We start from the raw sequence: 21,198 nt of genomic DNA, 5'->3' as shown, positions 1-21,198 counted from the left end.
TACATTTCTGTAGTTATTGTTTGGTGGCAAATCATGAGCTCATTGATTTTTAAAACGCATACAATATTACAATTATTGAACAGGAAAAAAAAAACAGCAAAACTTTAAAGAAATTCCTAAAACAGACTACGGAAAGCAAAAAGGCATCGGTGTTTTGTAACTTTATATAAAACATAAGTCCTCTATAGAAGTTGTATTTTTTATGCATTTTTATTAATTTTTTTTCTTTTTAGGGACTGCACCACCCAAACCTCATCACATTGTAACACTTCGGGACCTGGAGGACACTCGTCGTACCCGCCGCCTCTCGTCCCGGAGTCGCTGTAGCTCCTCCCCCTCAGACACTGACCTCTCTGCCCCTGTGACCCATCGATCCGGGGGTACTAGAACCTCCCTCTTCAGCTCCCCTCCCCGCTCAGCTGTCATTGGCCCCCTCTCACCTCCACTGTCCCGCCAAAACTCTACCTCACCGGTATGGGGCTCTCCGACTACATCTGGTTTCTCACCTCATCGTGGGTCCCTCAATAACTCTCCAAAAGGAAGGCATAGCTTTAAAATCACTACTCCAGTTTCGGCAGAAGTCCCGCAAGACTTTCTGGCTTCATCGGAGGCAGAAGACGCAGCGGTCGCAACTACAAATGGGATATCACTTGCCCCTGATAATTTAGTAGAGGAAGTTGCACAGTTAATGTCCCAAGAACTGCCCTATACAGTATTTGATACAGATGTAGCAGTTGACTCGATGCTAAATGCTAAGCTCGAATTTGATGACAACTTACTGTCAGAAAATATGGCATTTAGCTGTCAAACCAACAAAGGGGAAAGTGAGGATTCCAGTTTTGACAAAACCAAGCAGGAAAATGAAGCAGAGGACGAGGATTCAAAGCATTACATAAAGTTCTCTCGAACTGTTGTTGATGTGCCCTCCAGCTCAGATACCCCTAATCTTAACCCAGCTCAGTCTATCATGCAACTAGATGGGGCAGATGGAGAGTCTGACAGTGATGATAGTGAAATTATGGACAAAGAGACCCAATCTGCAGCTATTAAACAATTGGAGTCAATCTACAGTGGATCGCAAAGTACAAGCAACCAGCAACCCCTCATGCCATCTTCTGTTTTGGATAACAATGTCCTCCTCGATGCAGAAACGGGACATTTCACATCTACATCAGTTGTTCTCCCAAAAAACAATGCAGATGACGATGATAATAGTAGTAGCTCATCAGACGAATCTGTTGAAGGATTTAAAGACGATTTGAAAGATCCTGATTACGCCCCAGAACTTCCTTCCCCTAAAAAACTTCAACCTCCAGTGAAACCTATCACAGTAAAGCAGGCTACACCCACACCCCCTCCCAGAAAGATCAATCTAGTTATGTCCCAACCGCACAAAGTCCGACTGGTATTGCCTTCTCCAACTGTTGGAAGTTCTCCTGGAGTAGCCAAAGTGGCTACAATCGGCACTGTCCCGCGGACTGTCACATCACCAATTGTTATAAATGGACTCAATGCTTTACCTGTTCAACCTGGTGCACCTCGTGGAAGGTCTATCGCTATTCGTTTAAACAATACAAAACCAGTAGGTCAACAACAAAGCACTACTAATCAGGCAGCTATGGCAAATGCTGCTAACACTAATGCTACCACAGCCGCTCCTCAGGTTTTATTAGTGAACAGACAAGGGCAAATTCTTATAAAAGACCCAAGAACTAATACTTATCAAGCAGTTAGCACAAATTCTCCAGCGTACAACAAGATAAGCCAGATTGCAAAGCTTCTTCATAGTGGGAATCCTTTACAACGTAATCTCCCACGTGTTGTAATAAGGCCCCAGACTGCCACGGCAATGCCCCCCACTACTTCAGAAACTAGCACCTCTAATCAAGCTATTGCAGCTAGCATAACTACCCCTACAACACCGGTTAGCTCTGTTGCCACTATTAGCTTACCGCCTACACCTGTACCATTGAGTACAACAAGCCCAGCAACAATAGCCATTCCTGCAGCCATCACTGTCCCATCAGCTGTTGACAGCAATACTCCAGTAACCCAAAAAAGGATAGTTTTCCGAATGTTAAAAACGGCCCCATCTTCGTCTCCAGCCACTCCTGGTACTATTAAAACTTCTGAACTCCCACAGCCTCCTGAAGAAGAGGACACTGCCCAAGACATCATTGAAAAGGCAATGGCAACACATCGTGAAGTGGAAAGGACAAAACCTATTATTATACGAAAAGGGGGACGCAAACCTAAGTCTAAACCAGATCCGCTGGTTCAGACCATGCCCCTTGCTTTAATGTCTGAACTAGACCAAAATACCCTCCTCAGTGATCCCAGCGCCATCCCACAAACCTCATCACGCGCCCAGGTTCGAATCAAGAGGGTCTCATCTTTATCTGAACGCCCAAACAGGAAGAAATCCAAGCTGGACTATCTAGTAGATGCAAGTGAACCAGAAGAAGCTATTGACAGGTAAATTTTTCTCTCATGAATTAATGATTTGTATTATGTGTGCATTTGTGTGTTGTTCCAGTAGATCATGATTTCTTCCATTGGAAGAAGTTAATAATGTAATGTTAGATTCTGCAAATTTAGTCTATTGACTATTTGCATACATTGATACTATGGTAAAAACTAATAACAAACAAAGGTGGCAACACTTAATTTTCAGCTCCTTTCTGATGGATTTCTGTTACTTCATCTAAAGATTATTATATATATATATATATATATATATATATATATATATATATATATATATATATATATATATATATATATATATATATATATATATATATATATAATCTCTTCTACACAATGGATAAACATACATATCAATGTGTCACCAATGAAAGCTATGCACATTGTGTATTTTTTATAATTAAATATTTGTTCTGTTTGTGTGGTGACATTGACAAGTGCCCTTGTGCCACTTTGTTTATTGAACCGTCCTTTCATTAGTCCTGCTTCAGCTCCCGTCACATTAATTCCCCAATGTTAGAGATTTCTCAAAGGAAAACTTCAAGTGTCACATCTACCATAATATTTATCTTCTGAGCGGTTAACCCTTTAGAAAAAAGACTGGATTTTCTTGGGTTTTGTTAAATGTCTCAAAGCACTTTGTTATCTTTCAAGTAAAGTTAAAAGGCAAGTCTTACCACATACATATGATGTACTATCTGAATATAGTCATCTGGGAAACGCCCAAAAAAAATAGAGACACAGAAACACATTTCTTGGGTTTTGATCAGCATCTCAAAGTATGTATTTTGGGGTTTTTTTTTCAGTAAATCCAGCGGTGTTCGGATGAAGGCTCCATCATTGAAGGATGTTCTAGATCTGGATGAAGAACATAAACTGGAACACGACCCACTTAGGATCGTTGCACCACCAGCTCCTAAGCCCAGCAGGTATATTTGTTATTAGATGTTTTTGCACTTATCACACTAAATATCAAAGCTCTAGTGTCAGAAAGTTGTTAAAAGTACTTACAAACTCATTGCAGTAAATAATTATGATGTATAAGGTAAGGGTAAAATGGTAGAAATGGTAGAACTAGTTGTTTTTCACTTTTTTAATAATAGAAAATATCGGGCCACACAACCCACACCTGAAGAAGGCTGTACACCTAACCAGACTTGGAGCACTTGTTAAATTATCAAATGGGAATACACCAGGATTTACATTTTGTATTTTTCCCTCTTTCTGCTCAGATATCCCAGAGCTGACGTGGTACCAGGCGACTGTGATGACGACAGTAAAACGCACAAGTGGGTGAGCTCTCGACACGGAGACCTCACAGACTGGGGCCCTTATTCAGGTCTGTTACAAGCATCTTGAAAGCAAAACATTTACAAAGGCTAAAAAACAAAATTATCTTTTTTTTGTCTCATTGCAGGAGTCAGTTCAGAAGATGAGCCACCCACCCTCAAATTCAGAAAGAAGACGTGTATGAACCAACCACATCTGAGATTTGAAATCACCAGCGACGATGGCTTCAGTGTTAAAGCCAATAGTATAGAAGGTAGAGACATTCTTTTTTTCTATTAATTTGTATTGTACTACTAATTCAGCCTGCAAAGAGTTATGTTTTTCATTTCACTTCTGAAATCTAAATTTCCTTTGGGTGTTAATAAAAAGCATTACGTATTTTAACCTAACCCGAAGAGAATAAGATGTTTCAGTATTCATGTCAAACAGTCTGGTTTTCATTGCTCACATATGCTATCTCTCTTCTCAGTGGCGTGGCGGGCAGTGATTGACGGCGTGTTGGAGGCTCGTGCAGACTTCCACCTGAAACAGTTGCCTCTGGGTGGGATGAATGGGCCGCGGGTGCTGGGTCTCCTCCATGATGCGGTGCTTTTCCTCCTAGAGCAGCTACAGGGAGCGGCCGACTGCAAACAGCACCGCTTCAGGTTTCACCGCTGTGAGAACCAGGAAGAGGAACTGCCCCTCAACCCCAGCGGCTGCGCCCGAGCCGAAGTCTGCACACGGTACTACACTTGGCTGGCTGCTCTTAGGGATATATATATATATTTTTTTCCCATTTTTATATATATATATATATATATATATGCAAGGCAAGTTTATTTGTATAGCACAATTCGTACACAAGGTAATTCAAAGTGTTTTACAGAATAAGAAAGACATTAAAATCACACAAATCAAAACAATCACCCAATCTGCAACTCTCTCACCCACTCGTTTGCACCCTTTAAAAACTCTCTCGCACTCTTTAAACACTGTCTTGCTCAGTTATTGTTTGCTCAGTTTGCTATATATAATATAATATATATTACACATATATATATTACACACATATATATGTGTGTGTGTGTGTGTATATACACACACATATATATATGTAATATGTATATAATATTATATAATTACATGTATAATATTTTACATATATATGTCTGTGTATGTATATATATATATATATATATATGTATGTATATTAGGGATGGGACGATATACGATAATATTGTTAATCACGATAAATAAGGTCCGCAATTAATCGTTCGTGGCATTTTTTTATAATCGCGATCATCGCACACGATTATAATCGCCTTTACGGCACCACACTGCCTCATGTTTCCAGTTCCAATACAACGTTTAGATGTTAGTTTGTTGTGTTTGCCCACTCTGACATAGCAATGACACTTGTAGCTTCTGTGCTTATCTCTGTCTGAACTATATTCTGTCAGATATCAACAATAAACAAAGTCTGATCTGTAACGCTCCACAGGAACGTACCAGTGCGCGCCTCACCCGTGTGCACAGATGAGACGCTAATGTGTGCACATCTTAGATTTTTACCTACAATAATGCAAACTGCAGAATAAAACAACACCTTTTAAACAATAGACAAATTAAGTCTAATTCACACAGCTGAAACAAGACACAAATGTGCCAGAGCGCATGGTCCGAATGCACACTATGTGCACAGAAGCAAAGCTAACGATTATACACGGTATATTTTACGTACAATTAAGTCAATAGCAGAATAAACCACGCTTACCGATCGAGAACAGCATCCAATGAATCAAAAAATAAGGTCCTTTACTGCTGAGTCCACTGTGGGATCTTTACTCTTTGCCATGAACTGCTCCGGGTCAGAGATGCCTCTAGTTTAACTTGTACAAACATCCACAGTGTCCTCGATCATGTACTCCCTTTGTTTTGTCTGTTTCGTCATGTTTAAAACGCAAAACAACAGTGCGTAAAATGCGCCATTATGCACACATTTCTGCATCCACTCGTTTCCCAATTCACCAAAGTGCCTTAATTTAAAAAATTAAATGTTCGTCGACGGGCACTTGTGTCACTTCCGGCGCAACAAGGACCGGTCCATTTCGCCAGCATGGCATTGAGGAGTACACATTTTCTTCCGGGTACGTCTGTTTACGGAAAACCATGGCATGTGATACATCATCCTGTCCCGCTGCTCATTGGCTGTAAGGGGAAAACGTCACTAAATGTGTGTGATGTAATTGGTTGATTCTACAAGGCGAAGAGTAGGGCGTAAACTTTCAGTCATCTGTAGCACTGATTCGCTGTCTGCGGGCTCAGTAACCCACAACCCCCACCTTATTGGCCAACACTGGTGTCAATCACAAGCTGACACGTGTGTTTAGCACTGGGGAACAAAGTTGGCGCTGTCAGAAGTTTATTATGCCTGAAATCGACTAAAGAAAGGCAAAGAAGTGACGGAGCAGATTTCATATTTGGAGTACTTTCTTGCAGCAGATTGGACATGGAGGATCTTATTTTGTGGACATAATTTCTTGACTGGAATATATTCTCTGGACCTTTACGGAACAAATGAGACCAACTTTGTGTGAATATGTTGATGTTTGACAGAACCAGAGCACTCAATGGTAAGTGAAGTCCAGATTCACACTTTGTGACTTTTCTATAAAAACGTCTTTCCTGTCAGCAATGTGGGGATTTCAGGTGAAAATGGTTTGCATATCCAGAAAGACGAGCGTAAGTGTATGTACATTGCTGTAAAGTTGTAAAGTAGGCCCGGGCCGTCGGAACGTTAACAGGTTAATAATTATCGCGATAATATCGTTAATCGCAATTATTTTGGCCACAATAATCCTGAGTCTAAAATTTAATATCGTCCCATCCCTATTGTATGTATGTATATATATGTATATGTGTGTGTGTGTGTGTATATGTATGTATATATGTATAAAATCAGCCTGATTTCCCTGTGTTGTTCTGGTTCGGCAGCATGCTAAAAAAAATGCCAAGTTAGATGTCATCCATGCATGTTTGAGTATTTTAGCAATCTCACCCGGGCCCTTTTAGAATCTTCCTTAGCTGTAAGCTTCTGTCCAATGCCCAACCCAGAAGCCTATGTTATACATGCTCCCTAAATATAACAAAAACTGTACACAACAACTTGACAAACCTGATGTGTTGTGCAATAGTTTCATTAGTGGGATCAGGGTATTTTTTAAAGAAAATAAGAAGCACTTCTACAACAGTTCGCCTTCCCTTTAAATACAAACAAGGTGAACACATTGATACAACATTTCAAACTAATTTGAGCAATGAATCTGCCAGATGGGAGTTGACACATGTACTAAAATACCTGCATTGTGTTATTTAAAATATAATTTTTCATCATGATTCACTTAATGCTTTTTCTTTCTCAGGAAAGCGACCTTTGATATGTTTAACTTCCTGGCATCGCAGCATAGAGCCCTCCCTGAGATCACTGGTCCCTTTGAGGAAGAAGATGATGATTTTCCTCTGAAATCTTCTAGGTAACTCCATTTCACATTATACTGCAAAACTGATTGTCCTGTCATTGAAAAAAAAAAAACATCAATGAATCTACACTGCCTGGCCAAAAAAAAGTTACCCCCAGGATTTAACTAAGTAAATCGGTACGAGCCTCCTATTGGATAATTACTGCATGGGTGATTATCTTTCAGCTGGCAACAAGTTATTTAACCCCAACTGGTGCAGTGAGTTGCTTCTCATTTCTTAAATAACCATGTCGGCACATCTCGTGGTCGTGTAAAAGATGTTAGTCTGTTTGAGAAGTGTCAAATCATTGGAATGCATCAAGCAGAGAAAACATCTAAGGAGATTGCAGAAACTACAAAAATTGGGTTAAGAACTGTCCAATGCATTATTAAAAACTGGAAGGATAGTGGGGACACATTGTCTTCGAGGAAGAAATGTGGCCGTAAAAAAATCCTGAATTATCGTGATCGGCAATCCCTTAAACGTTAAGTGAAATCAAATCGAAGACAAAAGTAAGCATTTCCACACTCACAGTGTGAAGGGAACTCAAGGGATTGGGACTGAACAGCTGTGTGACTTTAAGAAAACCACTCATCAGTGAGCCTAACCAGAAAAAAAAAGCTTCAGTTTGCTAGAGAGCATAAAGATTGGACTCTGGAGCAATGGAAGAAGGTCGTGTGGTGTGAAGAGTCCAGATTTACCCTGTACCAGAGTGATGGACACATCAGGGTAAGAAGAGAGGCAGATGAAGTGATGTACCCATCATGCCTAGTGCCTAATGTACAAGCCTGTGGGGGCAGTGCTATGATCTGGGGTTGCTGCAGTTGATCAGGTCTAGGTTCAGGAACAGTATGTGGTCAAAATATAAGCTCAGCTGACTACCTGAATATACTGAATGACCAGGTTATTCCATCAATGGATTTTTTTATTCCAAGATGACAATGCCAGGATTCATCGGGCTCAAATTGTCAAAGAGTGGTTCAGGGAGCACCATTTTAACACATGGATTGGCCACCATAGAGTTCAGACCTTAACCCTATTGAGAATCTTTGGGATATGCATGGAGAAGGCTTTGTGCAGCGATCAGACTCTACCATCATCAATGCAAGATCTTGGTGAAAAATTAATGCAACACTGGATGGAAATAAATCTTGTGACATTGCAGAAGCTTATTGAAACAATACCACAGCGAATGCATGCCGTAATCAAAGCTAAAGGCGGTCCAATGAAATATTAGTAGTGACTTTTTTTTTGTCCAGGCAATGTATTTTGTTCATCAATCTGTTTTGTTCTTGAGCAGACGATTCACCAGCACTGAGCTCCCTATGGCTATGAGGTTCAGACATCTGGAGAAAATTTCCAAAGAGGCAGTTGGAGTTTACAGGCATGTCCAAAGATTTTCTACGTCAATATTGTTGTATATTAAACTAAAGCATTTGTTAAGTTTTTTTTTTTTCATTATTGTAGATCTGCAATCCATGGAAGAGGCCTTTTCTGTAAACGAAACATTGAGGCTGGTGAAATGGTGATCGAATATGCTGGAGCAGTTATTCGAGCTGTACTCACTGACAAAAGGGAGAAATACTATGACAGCAAGGTTTGTTTAAACAAAACAAAAACACTACACTGCACTAACTACAAATGTTAAGTAACGTGTAACTACTAGGGATGGAACAAGATCTTGTGAGATACAATTGTTCTAAGATTGTGCACACATGCGGAAAATGATCTTGAGTGATTTTTTTCCCCCATATGTTTACATTTTGATTTGAACAAAAATGGTTAACTTAGCTGAGTTTACACGTCTTGAGTATTTTCAAAAACACTGTTTTTTGAAACAGTAAGATTGTAGCTGACTTTAATGAGTCTTAATTTACTACATTTTCTCAAAATTTTAAACCTGTCAATAATTGGGCTCTGTAAGAATTGGTACTGTTATTAATTTCTTACTTTTTTGTTGTTTTTACCTGGTCTGCTTTTTGATCAATTTATTTGTATTAGATTAGAATTTTACACAACTCTAATAAGATGTGTTAGCACAAACTGCCTAAACAAGACATTATAATATAAAATGGTAACCATCTGATACATCTGCATTTGAGGCATCTCAAATCTTATTAAATGCCAACATTACTGACTTGTCTTTGGGCTTATCCCATTCAGGGCATTGGATGCTACATGTTCCGCATTGATGACTTTGATGTGGTTGACGCGACGATGCAGGGGAACGCAGCTCGCTTCATAAACCACTCGTGTGAGCCCAACTGCTACTCACGGGTCATCAACGTGGACGGACGCAAGCACATCGTAATATTTGCCCTCCGAAAGATCTACAGAGGAGAGGAGTTAACCTATGACTACAAGTTCCCCATTGAGGATGAGGACAGCAAGCTGCACTGTAACTGTGGGGCCAGGAGGTGTCGCCGATTCCTCAATTAAGCTGACATTTAGCCATCATTTCTGCACTAGAACAAGAATGGAGGACTAAATTATCTTATGTTGCTATAAATCTCAGTTTGACAAGGCATGCATTTTGGTCCACTGTACAGTGCCCAGTTTGCAAACATGCAGTCAAACCTCATCAGCTGTGATGGTTTCCATTTATAGCCATTTGTTTATTTATTTGTATTTACAATTCAGGTTTGAAGAGATGGTCAACCAACAAAATGATGTACAACCTGGTTTACTGAAGAAATGGCTGAAAAGGATGTCTGAGTATACACCAAATTCAAACATGGGTCTGTTTCTCCTTACTGTGAAAATTGTCAAATAAGAAAGCCATGTTATCATATGCATAATATATGCATAATAGGCAACTGATTCAACAATGACTGGCATGCAACAAGGAAATATCCCATTGCTGTGATTCAAACTTAGCCACAGGAGCCAGTTATTGTATTTATCTGTAGATTTATAAAAAAGTTTAATACTAAAACAATGTCCTTCACAAGGCTGGAATAATCCAATCCAAAAATTTTCTTTTTTTTTTTTTTTTATTAAACTTCGAAAAGCAAGTCATACCAGCTAAAATAAGTGCAGTATATTCTCAAATTGCACTGCAGAAAGACGTATAATAAAGACTTCACAAAAATAACAAAATGAATGGGAATATATTGGAAAGTTGAATTCACATAAACAACTCATTGACACCACTTTGTAGAGCAGCTACATTTTATTATCACCACCACATACAATGGTGATTTCAGTCTTATCCTGTTCATAGTTTTAAAAAGGTGCATTTTTCAAGAAAAGTAGAAATAGTTTTAACCAGTCGAATCCTGTTTTCCCGCATTAGTTAAAAGTTCATTGTTTTTATTTGTGTGTCTTGCTTTTATTCCACTATCACAGTTTGTTGATAACTTTTGCTGTTTGTGTATTTAAAGGTCTATGAGGGACAGAGCCTCAGGGCAGGATTCAAAAATATGTATAATGTAAATGCCACAGTCCCATGTTTTTGTATTTTTGTATATTATGAACAATAAATGTAAAATCAACACAATTTGAAGGAAATAAATGAGTTGAGCTTTTATCTTGCTTGTTATTTGTGAAATAAGTTCTTTTTTGTTTTGTTTTTTTCCAAGGTTCGGGCATGCTACCTCAACAGGAAACATTAAGTTCAATTGCCATGTTATGATTGAGTTATCTTAATGGGTTAAATCAAACAAAATACAACTATGATGTGTTTTTGTCTGGTAATGTTCAATAGAAAACCTGTACATAGGGTTTAAATTGTAGACTTAAATGGGGTGTCTGTGTTTTCTAAAATAATGACTGCGTTTGGTGTAGCCTATACCACACCTCTGTACATACTTGTATACAGTTCTTTGACAAGCTTTTTCAGCATTTTTCCTTTTCCTAATTAAAGTTTCACATTCAAACTATGTTTACAATTATTTTCTTGAATTTGCTGTTTTACAGAATTAGCCTTCTACTTTTTATGCTATAGGCTACTAGTCGAAATAAGACTAGCACACATTTTTCTCATATATTAACTTATTTCACTCTCACTCTTATATGGCACATATGGTAACTGTTTTATGCAGATCAAAAGCACATCATTTGAATTGTTCAGCTACTTAAAATGTAAATGTTAACCAAAAATATTTAGATGGGGAAAAAATAATTTAAATATTTATTTTTATTACAATTATAATAATATTTTTATTACATAACTTGAGGACAAGGACTCCCAGTTATTTCTATGAACGTAAAGAACATATGGTTGCTTCCCAGAGCATTGCTTACGTTTTCACTTTCTATCGTGAGAAAAGTAGCAGGCTGTATACAGTATTTAAACTGGGTGTTTTCGTGTCCTGGTCCCGACTAATCACAATGAAGGCCCTCATCTTTCTGGCTTTGCTTGGCGCAGCCTGTAAGTCCATTTATTTGAAAAATATTTAAATAAATAATCTATGCATTATTTTCAGAGATGGGTGGTACTTAGTTATATTTACTGATTTACTCATTTAACCTTTTTTTTTTTTTTTTGATAAACTTGTCTATGTAGTCTTCTTACTTGTAATATTGTACTTTTACTCCTACTTGAGTAACCTGTTTTACAGTGTAATAATACTCTACAAGTTACAATTTGTATGTTATGCACAGTGTTACTTATATATTATGTTGGACCACTACTTTGTGCTTCTACTTGAGTAATATTATTTTGAAGTAACATTACCCTTACTTGAGAACACTTAATGGGTACTACCCTGCTCTTTTTTTTTTTACCTTGTTTGTTCCATAGTTGCTGCGGAGGATGATAAGATCGTTGGAGGATATGAATGTCCCAAAAACTCAGTTCCCTACCAGGTGTCTTTGAACGCGGGATACCACTTCTGCGGAGGGTCTCTGATCTCCAGCCAGTGGGTTGTGTCTGCTGCTCACTGTTACAAGTCGTAAGTGCAGAAAATGATTATTACATTACACTTAATTTTTTTGGCATTTTGGGTGGCTGCTCACATTAGATATGTCAATAGATAGACAGCGATTAATGGCCGCAATGTCCATGATAAACCCAAAACAACCTTCAGAATAGGTTTAAGCAGAGTTTTGCAAGGTCCTAAAGTGGACAAAGTACTATACTTTTGATATCCAGTGATTTAATAGACTTAATTTAGATACAAAAGTAGTATTTTATAGTTACACAATAAGTAAGCCTGCTTCATTTATCTCACACAATTTTGACATAAAATAGATTTACTATTTAATAAACATATGTGCTTAAAGGTGCATTATGTAATTTTTCTGGTGTAGGGTCTGCTACCTGCTTGTCTGGAGATTGCATGAATGTTCAACATCAACTTGTCTATGTTCATGGAAATTCGCTCACATTATTAATTCAGCAATTAAACACCTGTAATTGAATAAATGCACTGTTGATAAGTTAAATACCATGCTATGCAACATTCCAGGCAAAATACTAACATTCCCATGGAGATTTGAAGTTTGCAGACCGCCCACCAGAAAAGTGCCTTAAAATAATATACATGAAGTCGTGGGTGTACACTAACATAATATTTTCTTTCTATCTTTTCTTGTTTAATATTTTTGTTGCCTTAGTCGCATCAGTGTCCGTCTCGGTGAGCACAACATTGCTGTGAACGAGGGCACAGAACAGTGGATCGACTCGGCCAGAATCATCAAGCACCCTCAGTACAACAGCTACAACCTGGACAATGACATCATGCTGATCAAACTGAGTCGCCCAGCAACCCTAAACAGCTATGTCCAGACTGTGGCACTGCCCACCAGGTGTCCCATGGCCGACGAGAACTGCCTGGTGTCCGGATGGGGCAACATGTCTGCTAATGGAAGTAAGTTCAGAGAAATGCTAAAATAATGTATACATTAATCACTTTACAGTACTGTATAAATAGGTTTTCAAGTAGGATGATGAGTTGGTACAAGAAACAGTGGATGTGAATGGTCACATTTGTACATACATCAAGTAAAAATAGGGACTCCGCTGGGACTAAACCCGAAATTAACTCCGAAATTAAACCTGAATAAAACAGGACTAGAACAGGACCAAAGTCTACATCCAGACTAAAGTAGGATCAAACCAGGACCTGACCAAAGCCAAAAAAGTATGACACTATCATAGATCCAGAGAGGTAGGTCTGGAGAATGAATAGAGCAAATGCACAGTTATAAAGTTCCTGTACCCAGCTCTCACTAGTTTGAATAACCCATATGACATATCGTATGTAAATATATGAGCTATAGGTTAGTGATCGAACGAAGGTACAAAATTATCCTTCTTTCTGATACAAATTGTTGGGCCTATGTGAAACGGTTAGCAGTATTTAGCTGCATTTACTCAAGAAAATGTATTGAGTTTATTAATACAGTTCTGAAAATCTGGTACGTCTCAAAGTAGTTTTCAATCTCCATACTTTTACTCCTAATTGAGTAATTTATTTTACTGTCTAAAAATATTCTTACTTGAGTGTTTTTTATGTAATGGACAATAATAAATATTTGAATATTTTACATAAGTACATTGAATAAATTATTTTAGATTTTGGTAGAATAGAAAAGTACTTCTAGGCTAGTACATGTAGTAAAACATATAGCCTAAGTGATTGTACTTTTTCTTCCAGGTATGATGCCTGACAGACTGCAGTGCTTGAGACAGCCCATCATCGATGACAGGATCTGTAAAAACGCCTACCCCCACCTCATGACCCCCAACATGCTTTGCTCCGGGTTCATGTCCGGAGGAGCCAGCAGCTGCCAGGTAACCGTGGCAACGTCCAGGGGACAGGGCTAAAATAGGCAAATGTGTTGTAGTTCTATCCCATAATTGGAATTTTATTTATGCTTTTCTTTTCACATATGTAGCATGTAGTTCCTGGGATGATATTTATTGTATTGTTATTTATTATTTTACACACACATATGCGCACATATGTACACTCATGTATATACAAATTACAGGATGAAGGTACACTTTGTTTTTTTTATGCTTATGCGAGAGTTTCTTGATGTAAAGTGCTTTGAATGTCTTGCCATATAAATATAAATATGTGACCATTTACCATAATATCCTGTAATTCCCACTTGTTGTGTATATCTTTGCTGTATAGGGAGACTCTGGTGGTCCTTTGGTGTGCTCAGGTATGCTTCAGGGGGTCGTGTCCTGGGGATACGACTGCGCTATGAGGGATCACCCCAGCGTCTACGCCCGAGTCTGCCGCTTCACCAGCTGGATCCAGTCCACCATGTCCAACAACTAACCTCAACCTCATGTAACTCCACACAGACTCACAGTATTAGATCATAGTGCATTTTTATTTGTATATTCTCATGTATTATACAGATCATGTGAATAAAGGCTTGCAAACATGCTTCTCTTTGAGTTCACAGTTGAATACAATCATGCTTTGGCTTGGTGATATTAATTACGCATTATATCATTCTATCATAATGTAAAATAGAAACACTTTTGCTTTTTGTACTAAATTAGTGTTTGATGTAGGGCCTTAAGTGTGAGAATGAGAATAAATTCAACATCCCCTGTAACAGTGAAAGACAGTTCCAATTTAATTTTTACAGTAGTTACTTAATTAATGTTAAACTATCATTATTTAATAGTATAGGCCAACAGAGGTGATAATACGATGAGAAAAGGAAAGAATCAAATAACGTGTGAATTTCCTTATATCCATATAAAATAAAATCCAACTTAACGTGGCAGGTTAGAAAGGTTACACTATAAATTCCTTCACTAAATTATAGTAAACATAATTTGACCCTTTTGGTGCATTACAAATAGTAATTATTTGACAAGTTAAAATCTAGTAAAGCCTTTATTTTGTTAAATTAATATTTTAAATGACAGAAAATATCTTACTTAACGTTTTCACTGCTTTTCAGAAGGAACTTTGGTAACTCATATAAAACTTCATAATAATAATAATTATTTACCACAGGTATTATCCCATGATATTAAACAATACTTTGAAAAATATGAAAACCTGTCATATGCACACTAAATCAACAGATAATACATACATTATTGCGCATACATAGGTACATGCATATCTCCACATACCAAGTAGTGCCTGAAAAAATGCTGTATGGGTTTTATACAGTAGCATAGATAAGTGCATCTCTGTGAAATATCTCTTTTGCCGGGTCACACAGGGCATTGGTGTAGAGAGAGGGGTGATCACACTTGAGTAAATATGAGTAAATCGTGTCATACAGCACATATCATTGCTCTGGGCTGTGTGCAAGCATTCCTCAGGCACTGCTTTGTAAACTGCGCTGCTTCTTGTTTGCAGAGGCAACCTACACACACAAAGAAAAAAATACAGAAAAAGTTAAGGGTAAATAGACATTCTCACATGTATATTCTCTTGGTGGGGTTAAACCCAGAAATACAACTACTGGTTTAATTATCCTGTCAGTCACAAAGGTTAGCTGCATTTTAACAATAGCTATCATGTATTCTTCTTTTTACTCAAACAAGTAATAAATCTATGCTTAAAGGTGCACTGGGAAACTTTTCTGGTAGAGGGTCCGTCATCAGCTTGTTGTCTTGGAGTTATGTTATGTTATTGCTTTGCCTCATATGTTCCACAGAATGGCATTATACCTATTTTGCTCCATAGAGGTGGTGTCACAAGACTAAGTTACAGGTCAGATCGGTGGTCCTCGCTCACAGTAAGAATTTAAAGGTATGAGCAGTAAAACTGTCCTTGAATACATGTATATTAAATAACTTTCAGGTCAAGCAATAGCAACTTCATGGTGGCAGAGAACCCCACCAGAAAAGATACATAATACATCTTTACATGCATAGTGCAAAAATCCCACCTGACTAGCAATTCGATCCAAGTCTCTATGACCTTGAGGTGTTAGTCTGCGTCCACTTTAAGAAACAAAAAGCATAGATTTTGTAAACACTTTTTGCTTCCCTTTTGAACAACAGTTATACACTTATAAAAACAAAAAAATGCATCTTAGATATACAATAAAGCTAATCATTATATAAAAGTGTTTTTGTGTCTGTATTTTCCTAATGTTGATCTCTCTTATATATAGTGTTCAATGGTTACATGATTAACAGCATAAACATTGGGTTAGGTATCTCCCTCTTACCCATTGGGGTCCTTCTCCACCATCTTTAGGCCCTCTAGTGCCTGCAGGACTTTGCGAGCCACATTTCGAGAGCCAACGCTAAAGTGGGCGGGACAGACGCCGTTTCTCTGACGACCTCCGTAAATCTTGATCATGGCTCCGACACCCACTCCCCCGCGCAGGTACAGGTGACGAGCCGTGGACGCTGTGGAGAGATGGATAAAAATTATAGTTGCCTTGAGATTTAAGAATGTATTGATCGACTTTAAATACAAATCCCGGGAATGTTGAATCTGATATGATCTATCTTAACGAAAAGGTGATCAGCCTTTTCCATCACCTCATCTGATTAAATATTACATAAATAAAGAAAGTGATATTATGATAACAATAAGCATCAGTGTCTAAGACATCATTTTGATTCTGTTAAAATGACCATGAACTAATTCTGCTTTATTCTTAATTTAGGCTTGGAATTTATGCATTTCAGCCACATGACATTTTTCTTTTAAGGGTGCCATTTGTAGAACTTATAACCACTGAAACGATAAAATGTGTTGTTTTGAATTGTTAATTGACTTTGGTTGTCACTGAAACCTATGGATAGTGCAAATGATTCCCATTAAGGCTCTGGTTTATAACACTTTAAAGGTTTAAACCTTTAATGCTATGCTAGTTTTAAAGTAGTCTAGTTGCCATTTATTTTATTTACTGGTCCTGGTCCTGATGTACAAAACCAGTGTTTCTTTGGTGTGAAAAGTTTAAGTCTGCTCTATATGTTGCAATGCACTGGTTTTATCAGACAAAAACTCACCTAAAAGACATGAAGTCAAACATTCCATCTTATCAAATGTAAGCCTTTTTCAGCATATTCAGCAAATCTGATTAGATAGAGAAGCACGCAGGTGTGCATATGCTCTGCTACTATGGTGCTGCATACTGTATTTAAACGCACGTTCTTGCAATAGGTTACATATCCTAAACTCAATATATATTACCTTATGGTAAGTGCTTGTACATATGAAACCCAAGAAGAACAGTTACCTAATGGTGATCCAGAATAAAGAATTTACATAAACTTGGTCATTTTTTTGGGACGCACAGATATGATACTGGTATTGGATGTCGGCGCTGAAAATTTTGCTGGATCAGATATTGGCAATCAAATATGGTTCAGTCGATATCCTAGTTGTACAAATAAATTGATGTAATAAGACTATTTACTAGTTGTAGTCGGCCCAGAAAGTGTCATAATGTTTTAACTTTTTTTTATACAAGTACTTATTTGAGAAATAAATAACAACTGCATTTGAACCAGTTTTGTCTTATTTTTGATTAAAGGAAATAAATGCTGTTTTCCGACTCTGCACTGTTATCGGTTAGATTCTTAAAGTATCGGAATCAGTATTGAAACTGAAAAAAACTAATCGGAGTATCCCTTGTAATTTTATAATAAGCACTTGATTTGAATTATACTCAACAAATAAACTTCCCTTGCTACTATGTATGCCAGTTCATAAAGTAACTATACTAAACTAATAAAAATGAATCCAGCACTGGAGCACTGCTTTCTTGTGTCCTACTTTATGGAATTTGTCAATCATTGTTCTCTACAACTGAAAAAACACAGCCATTTGGTACTGTTTAAATTACTTACTGCCTTGGTAATTGCACACATTTAGAACAATTACAAAACTACACATTGAGTAAACTGTGTGCACACAAATGATTAAACTCTATAAGCTAACTTGACTACTGTTTCCATTCTTCACGGTAAATTGCGTTTCAGCCACTTATACATTATTTAAATCAACCTTAATTAAATCTCACTTGACTAATCACTTAACATAGGATTTCAGCATTTGCTGAATTAATGCCATAGAAACAGGGTTAGCGTAGCCACCTGCTCGTGTGTAGAACCAGTTATCATCACATGGAGCCAGCTCTTTGGTGGGGCCAGTTTCACAGTGTCCACCCACTCCGGCACTTTCAGCTTCCCTGACCTGAAAAGAGCAATAAGTACACGGGGTATACAGTGAAGGAACGATGTAGGCAGGCTATTTCTATGTAACAGAAGGAAAGTGAGGGAATTCATACAGCAGTATTTGAAAACATAAAGCTTGAAAATATAAACCTAGAACAGTATAATTATTAAATCTTGAACTTGGGGATGCCTTGTGTGTTTTATTTTAGACCTTGTCAGATGTAAGTGGTCAGAGAATTTAAATTATAAATATGTCCACATTGTGGAAAATCATTATGCAATAAGGCTTTCACTACCTTTTGGAGGATTTTTAAAAAAACATTAATTTTATTATTATTAATTATATCTATTATCTATCTATCTGTCTGTGTGTGTGGGTGTGTGTGTGGGGTGTGTGTGTGTGTGTGTGTGTGTGTGTGTGTGTGTGGGGGTGTGTGTGCGCGTGTGTGTTTTAATTGAACCGCGTGCAGCTCTCGTGCAGTGTTTGTGAATGAGGTGGACACGTGCCAGACATGCAGTGAGCGCATAAATTACTTTTTGAGAAAAGCTGACAGGGCTTTGACAAACTCCTGCTGGTTCACATCCTTCACCGTGACACTGGGCATCTGAAAGTCAAAACGAGCACAAGGGTAGGCTAAAAATAAAACTACAATTAACTTTAACAAAATGCACATTAGAAAAATGTAACTACTGGAATCCTTGCTAATGGTAGCTAGTGGCTTTAGCTTAGCCGAAGTAATGATAACTTTTAGCAGCCAAGTCAGCAACATTCACACATCCAGCCGCCTTAATAATCTCTATAAAGTGAAATGTCATACCTCGGGAAAGGTTAATTGGTGCTAAGCTTGTTTATTGTCAGTTTAGCTGGTGGCAGCAAATGCGTTGAAGCAGCAAAAGAAGATGCTGACTGATGCTGAGAGGTGCAAGGGAGGGGTACCGCTGCTCCGGCTGCAACGCAGCCTCAAGTAAGTAGCCCTTTGGTAAATCCATATTATCCACACCATTTCAACAATTTATAGAGCATTAACGTTGCCTATGTTAGTGTTATTATATTACGTAACACTTGCCGGTCGTGAAATATATGGTAATTTATTTTTTACTTTTACATGTGATTTAAACAGTTGTCCAGCAGAGGGCAAACTATTGTCATAGCATATTGTCCCGTTTCTTACCACTTTCTTTTTTATTCAACCCAAAAGGTGAAGAAAAGCAGCAAGCAATCCACCCCCGGAGACTGCACCCTCCAGGAAGAATGAGTAAGTGTTGACACAACCACAAATGAACACAAACAAATATAATTAATTATCATTAAAATATTTGTATTTATAGGCTTAAGCTGTACACAAAATAGAGGAACTAGAAAATGCCAAGGATGTACTGACATGTATATTAACCATATTTTATATTTTTTTTATAAAGTATTTGCGTATTATCCACACACACAAAAAAAAAAAAATCCAGAATTAACTGAGATAAAATATTAATTAATTATATTGGATTCACGTTTACTAACAGTTTAGACATATTCCATGAAGATTTATAAAATATATAAAAGTTTACATAATGTACACATATCCAATGACTAAAAAGGAATAAACAATCACGCCATTTAAAACACTTTGAAGTCAATAAATGTATACTTTAACCTTGATAGAATTTAATCATAAACATGAAGTATTCAACCAAATGTTTAACGCCTATTTTTGTTCTGCTGCTTTGCTGAAATATAGATTAATTTCACTCTACAGTATTCATTGTTAATTGTAATATCCTAAATATACAAATTTTATTAGGTTTTAGTTCAATTGTTGCAGATATAGGTCCATCCTTTTCATAAATAATTGTGGCACCTTTCACTATTTTGGTCCAGCGTGTCATATTTCTGGAGTCGCTGACATGTTCGCAGACACAGTGCTCTCTATGTCAGCTCGTCTCTCTCTGCTGCTTCTACCCCTCCCCCAAACACGTCTCTCCCCTTTTCTGTCCCCCTCGTTCGCCTCGTCCTGCCTGCTAGCTCTATTTCAAGCCTGTGTGCCGTGGATAGAGAGAGATAGAGAGAGTGAGAGAGAAAGAGAGAGAAGAGAGAGAGAGGGAAGGGGAGGGGATAGCAGACAGAAATTTTGAGTTCAAGTACACGTGCTACAGAAAATAGGCTGAATAGTGGAGAGAGGAAACCAGGAACAGGAACGACAAGGGTAGTAGTCGTAGCTCTTTCTTTGGGCTTTGAATTGAAGGGTTAACAACGCAAACACTCCAATACAGTGAGAAGGGAAAAAAATGTATTCCTATGGCAGCCCCTCCTTCCTCTCCTCGCTCGCCTCTGTACCACAGTCCTCCTCTCCTCTCTCCCTCCCTCCTGGACATTTCTCCACGATCCCCCCGTTCGTATCGCTCACTCTCCCTCGCTCCAAGCTTTATCCCCTCCCACCACTTGGTACATGCTCCTTCCTACTCCTCACGCGTTCTTACAATCTACTCGTTTGGAGCTAGGGAGAGCATAGCCAGAGAGATAGCCACCGCGTTTCGTTTTAATTTTTCTACTACTATTACTACTACTATTACTATTCGTTTACGTCTGCGCCCTTCAATGCCAAACGTCCACTTTTCAGACCACACTAAAACGTGGCGTTCCTTTGCAAATATCTGAGCCGTGGATTGTTCCCTGAGCTAAAATGCGCTTTTTCTTTCCGTTAACACACTTTTTTTCACACAGTTTTGTTGCTAATCGAAAACTTCTCGTCTTTTTATTCGAATCCTATGTGCAGCCACGAACACGGGATGAATAGTGCAATGTCGAAATGTATGATAGATGGACAGATCAGGAGGAAGAAAAGAGAAGAGGTGAGGAACGA

At 38.0% G+C, this 21,198-nt stretch overlaps 3 protein-coding genes across 3 annotated transcripts in view; 2 read left to right on the top strand and 1 right to left on the bottom strand.

The window, feature by feature from the left end:
• Positions 1-10,802, top strand: part of kmt2ba (lysine (K)-specific methyltransferase 2Ba) — a 28,585-nt gene extending 17,783 nt beyond the window's left edge. Inside the window, exons 29-37 of the mRNA XM_033975797.2 lie at positions 234-2,475; positions 3,294-3,416; positions 3,720-3,826; positions 3,905-4,030; positions 4,247-4,499; positions 7,179-7,289; positions 8,576-8,659; positions 8,743-8,872; positions 9,439-10,802. Of these exons, the coding sequence (XP_033831688.1) occupies positions 234-2,475; positions 3,294-3,416; positions 3,720-3,826; positions 3,905-4,030; positions 4,247-4,499; positions 7,179-7,289; positions 8,576-8,659; positions 8,743-8,872; positions 9,439-9,714 (3,452 nt within the window). The 3' untranslated portion in view covers positions 9,715-10,802. The remainder of the gene's footprint in view (positions 1-233; positions 2,476-3,293; positions 3,417-3,719; positions 3,827-3,904; positions 4,031-4,246; positions 4,500-7,178; positions 7,290-8,575; positions 8,660-8,742; positions 8,873-9,438) is intronic.
• Positions 10,803-11,602: 800 nt separating this feature from the next.
• LOC117379121 (trypsin-like) lies at positions 11,603-14,549 on the top strand. Its single transcript, XM_033975837.2, has 5 exons — positions 11,603-11,647; positions 12,020-12,170; positions 12,835-13,088; positions 13,878-14,014; positions 14,364-14,549. The coding sequence occupies exons 1-5, from the start codon at positions 11,608-11,610 to the stop codon at positions 14,511-14,513; spliced, it is 732 nt and encodes a 243-aa protein (XP_033831728.1). The 5' UTR covers positions 11,603-11,607; the 3' UTR covers positions 14,514-14,549.
• An 877-nt stretch (positions 14,550-15,426) lies between these two features.
• LOC117378716 (40S ribosomal protein S19-like) lies at positions 15,427-19,255 on the bottom strand. The gene is given in 7 exon segments (XM_033975378.2): positions 15,427-15,570; positions 16,099-16,153; positions 16,384-16,567; positions 18,266-18,313; positions 18,316-18,365; positions 18,881-18,951; positions 19,165-19,255. Coding segments are annotated over 6 exon segments (456 nt in total). The 5' UTR covers positions 19,165-19,255; the 3' UTR covers positions 15,427-15,522.
• Between the last annotated feature and the right edge of the window lie 1,943 nt (positions 19,256-21,198).

Source organism: Periophthalmus magnuspinnatus, chromosome 11, assembly GCF_009829125.3.
Source record: "Periophthalmus magnuspinnatus isolate fPerMag1 chromosome 11, fPerMag1.2.pri, whole genome shotgun sequence".
NCBI lineage: Eukaryota > Metazoa > Chordata > Actinopteri > Gobiiformes > Gobiidae > Periophthalmus > Periophthalmus magnuspinnatus.
Note: the sequence above shows the minus strand (reverse complement) of the source record. Positions and strands in the feature narration are given on the sequence as shown.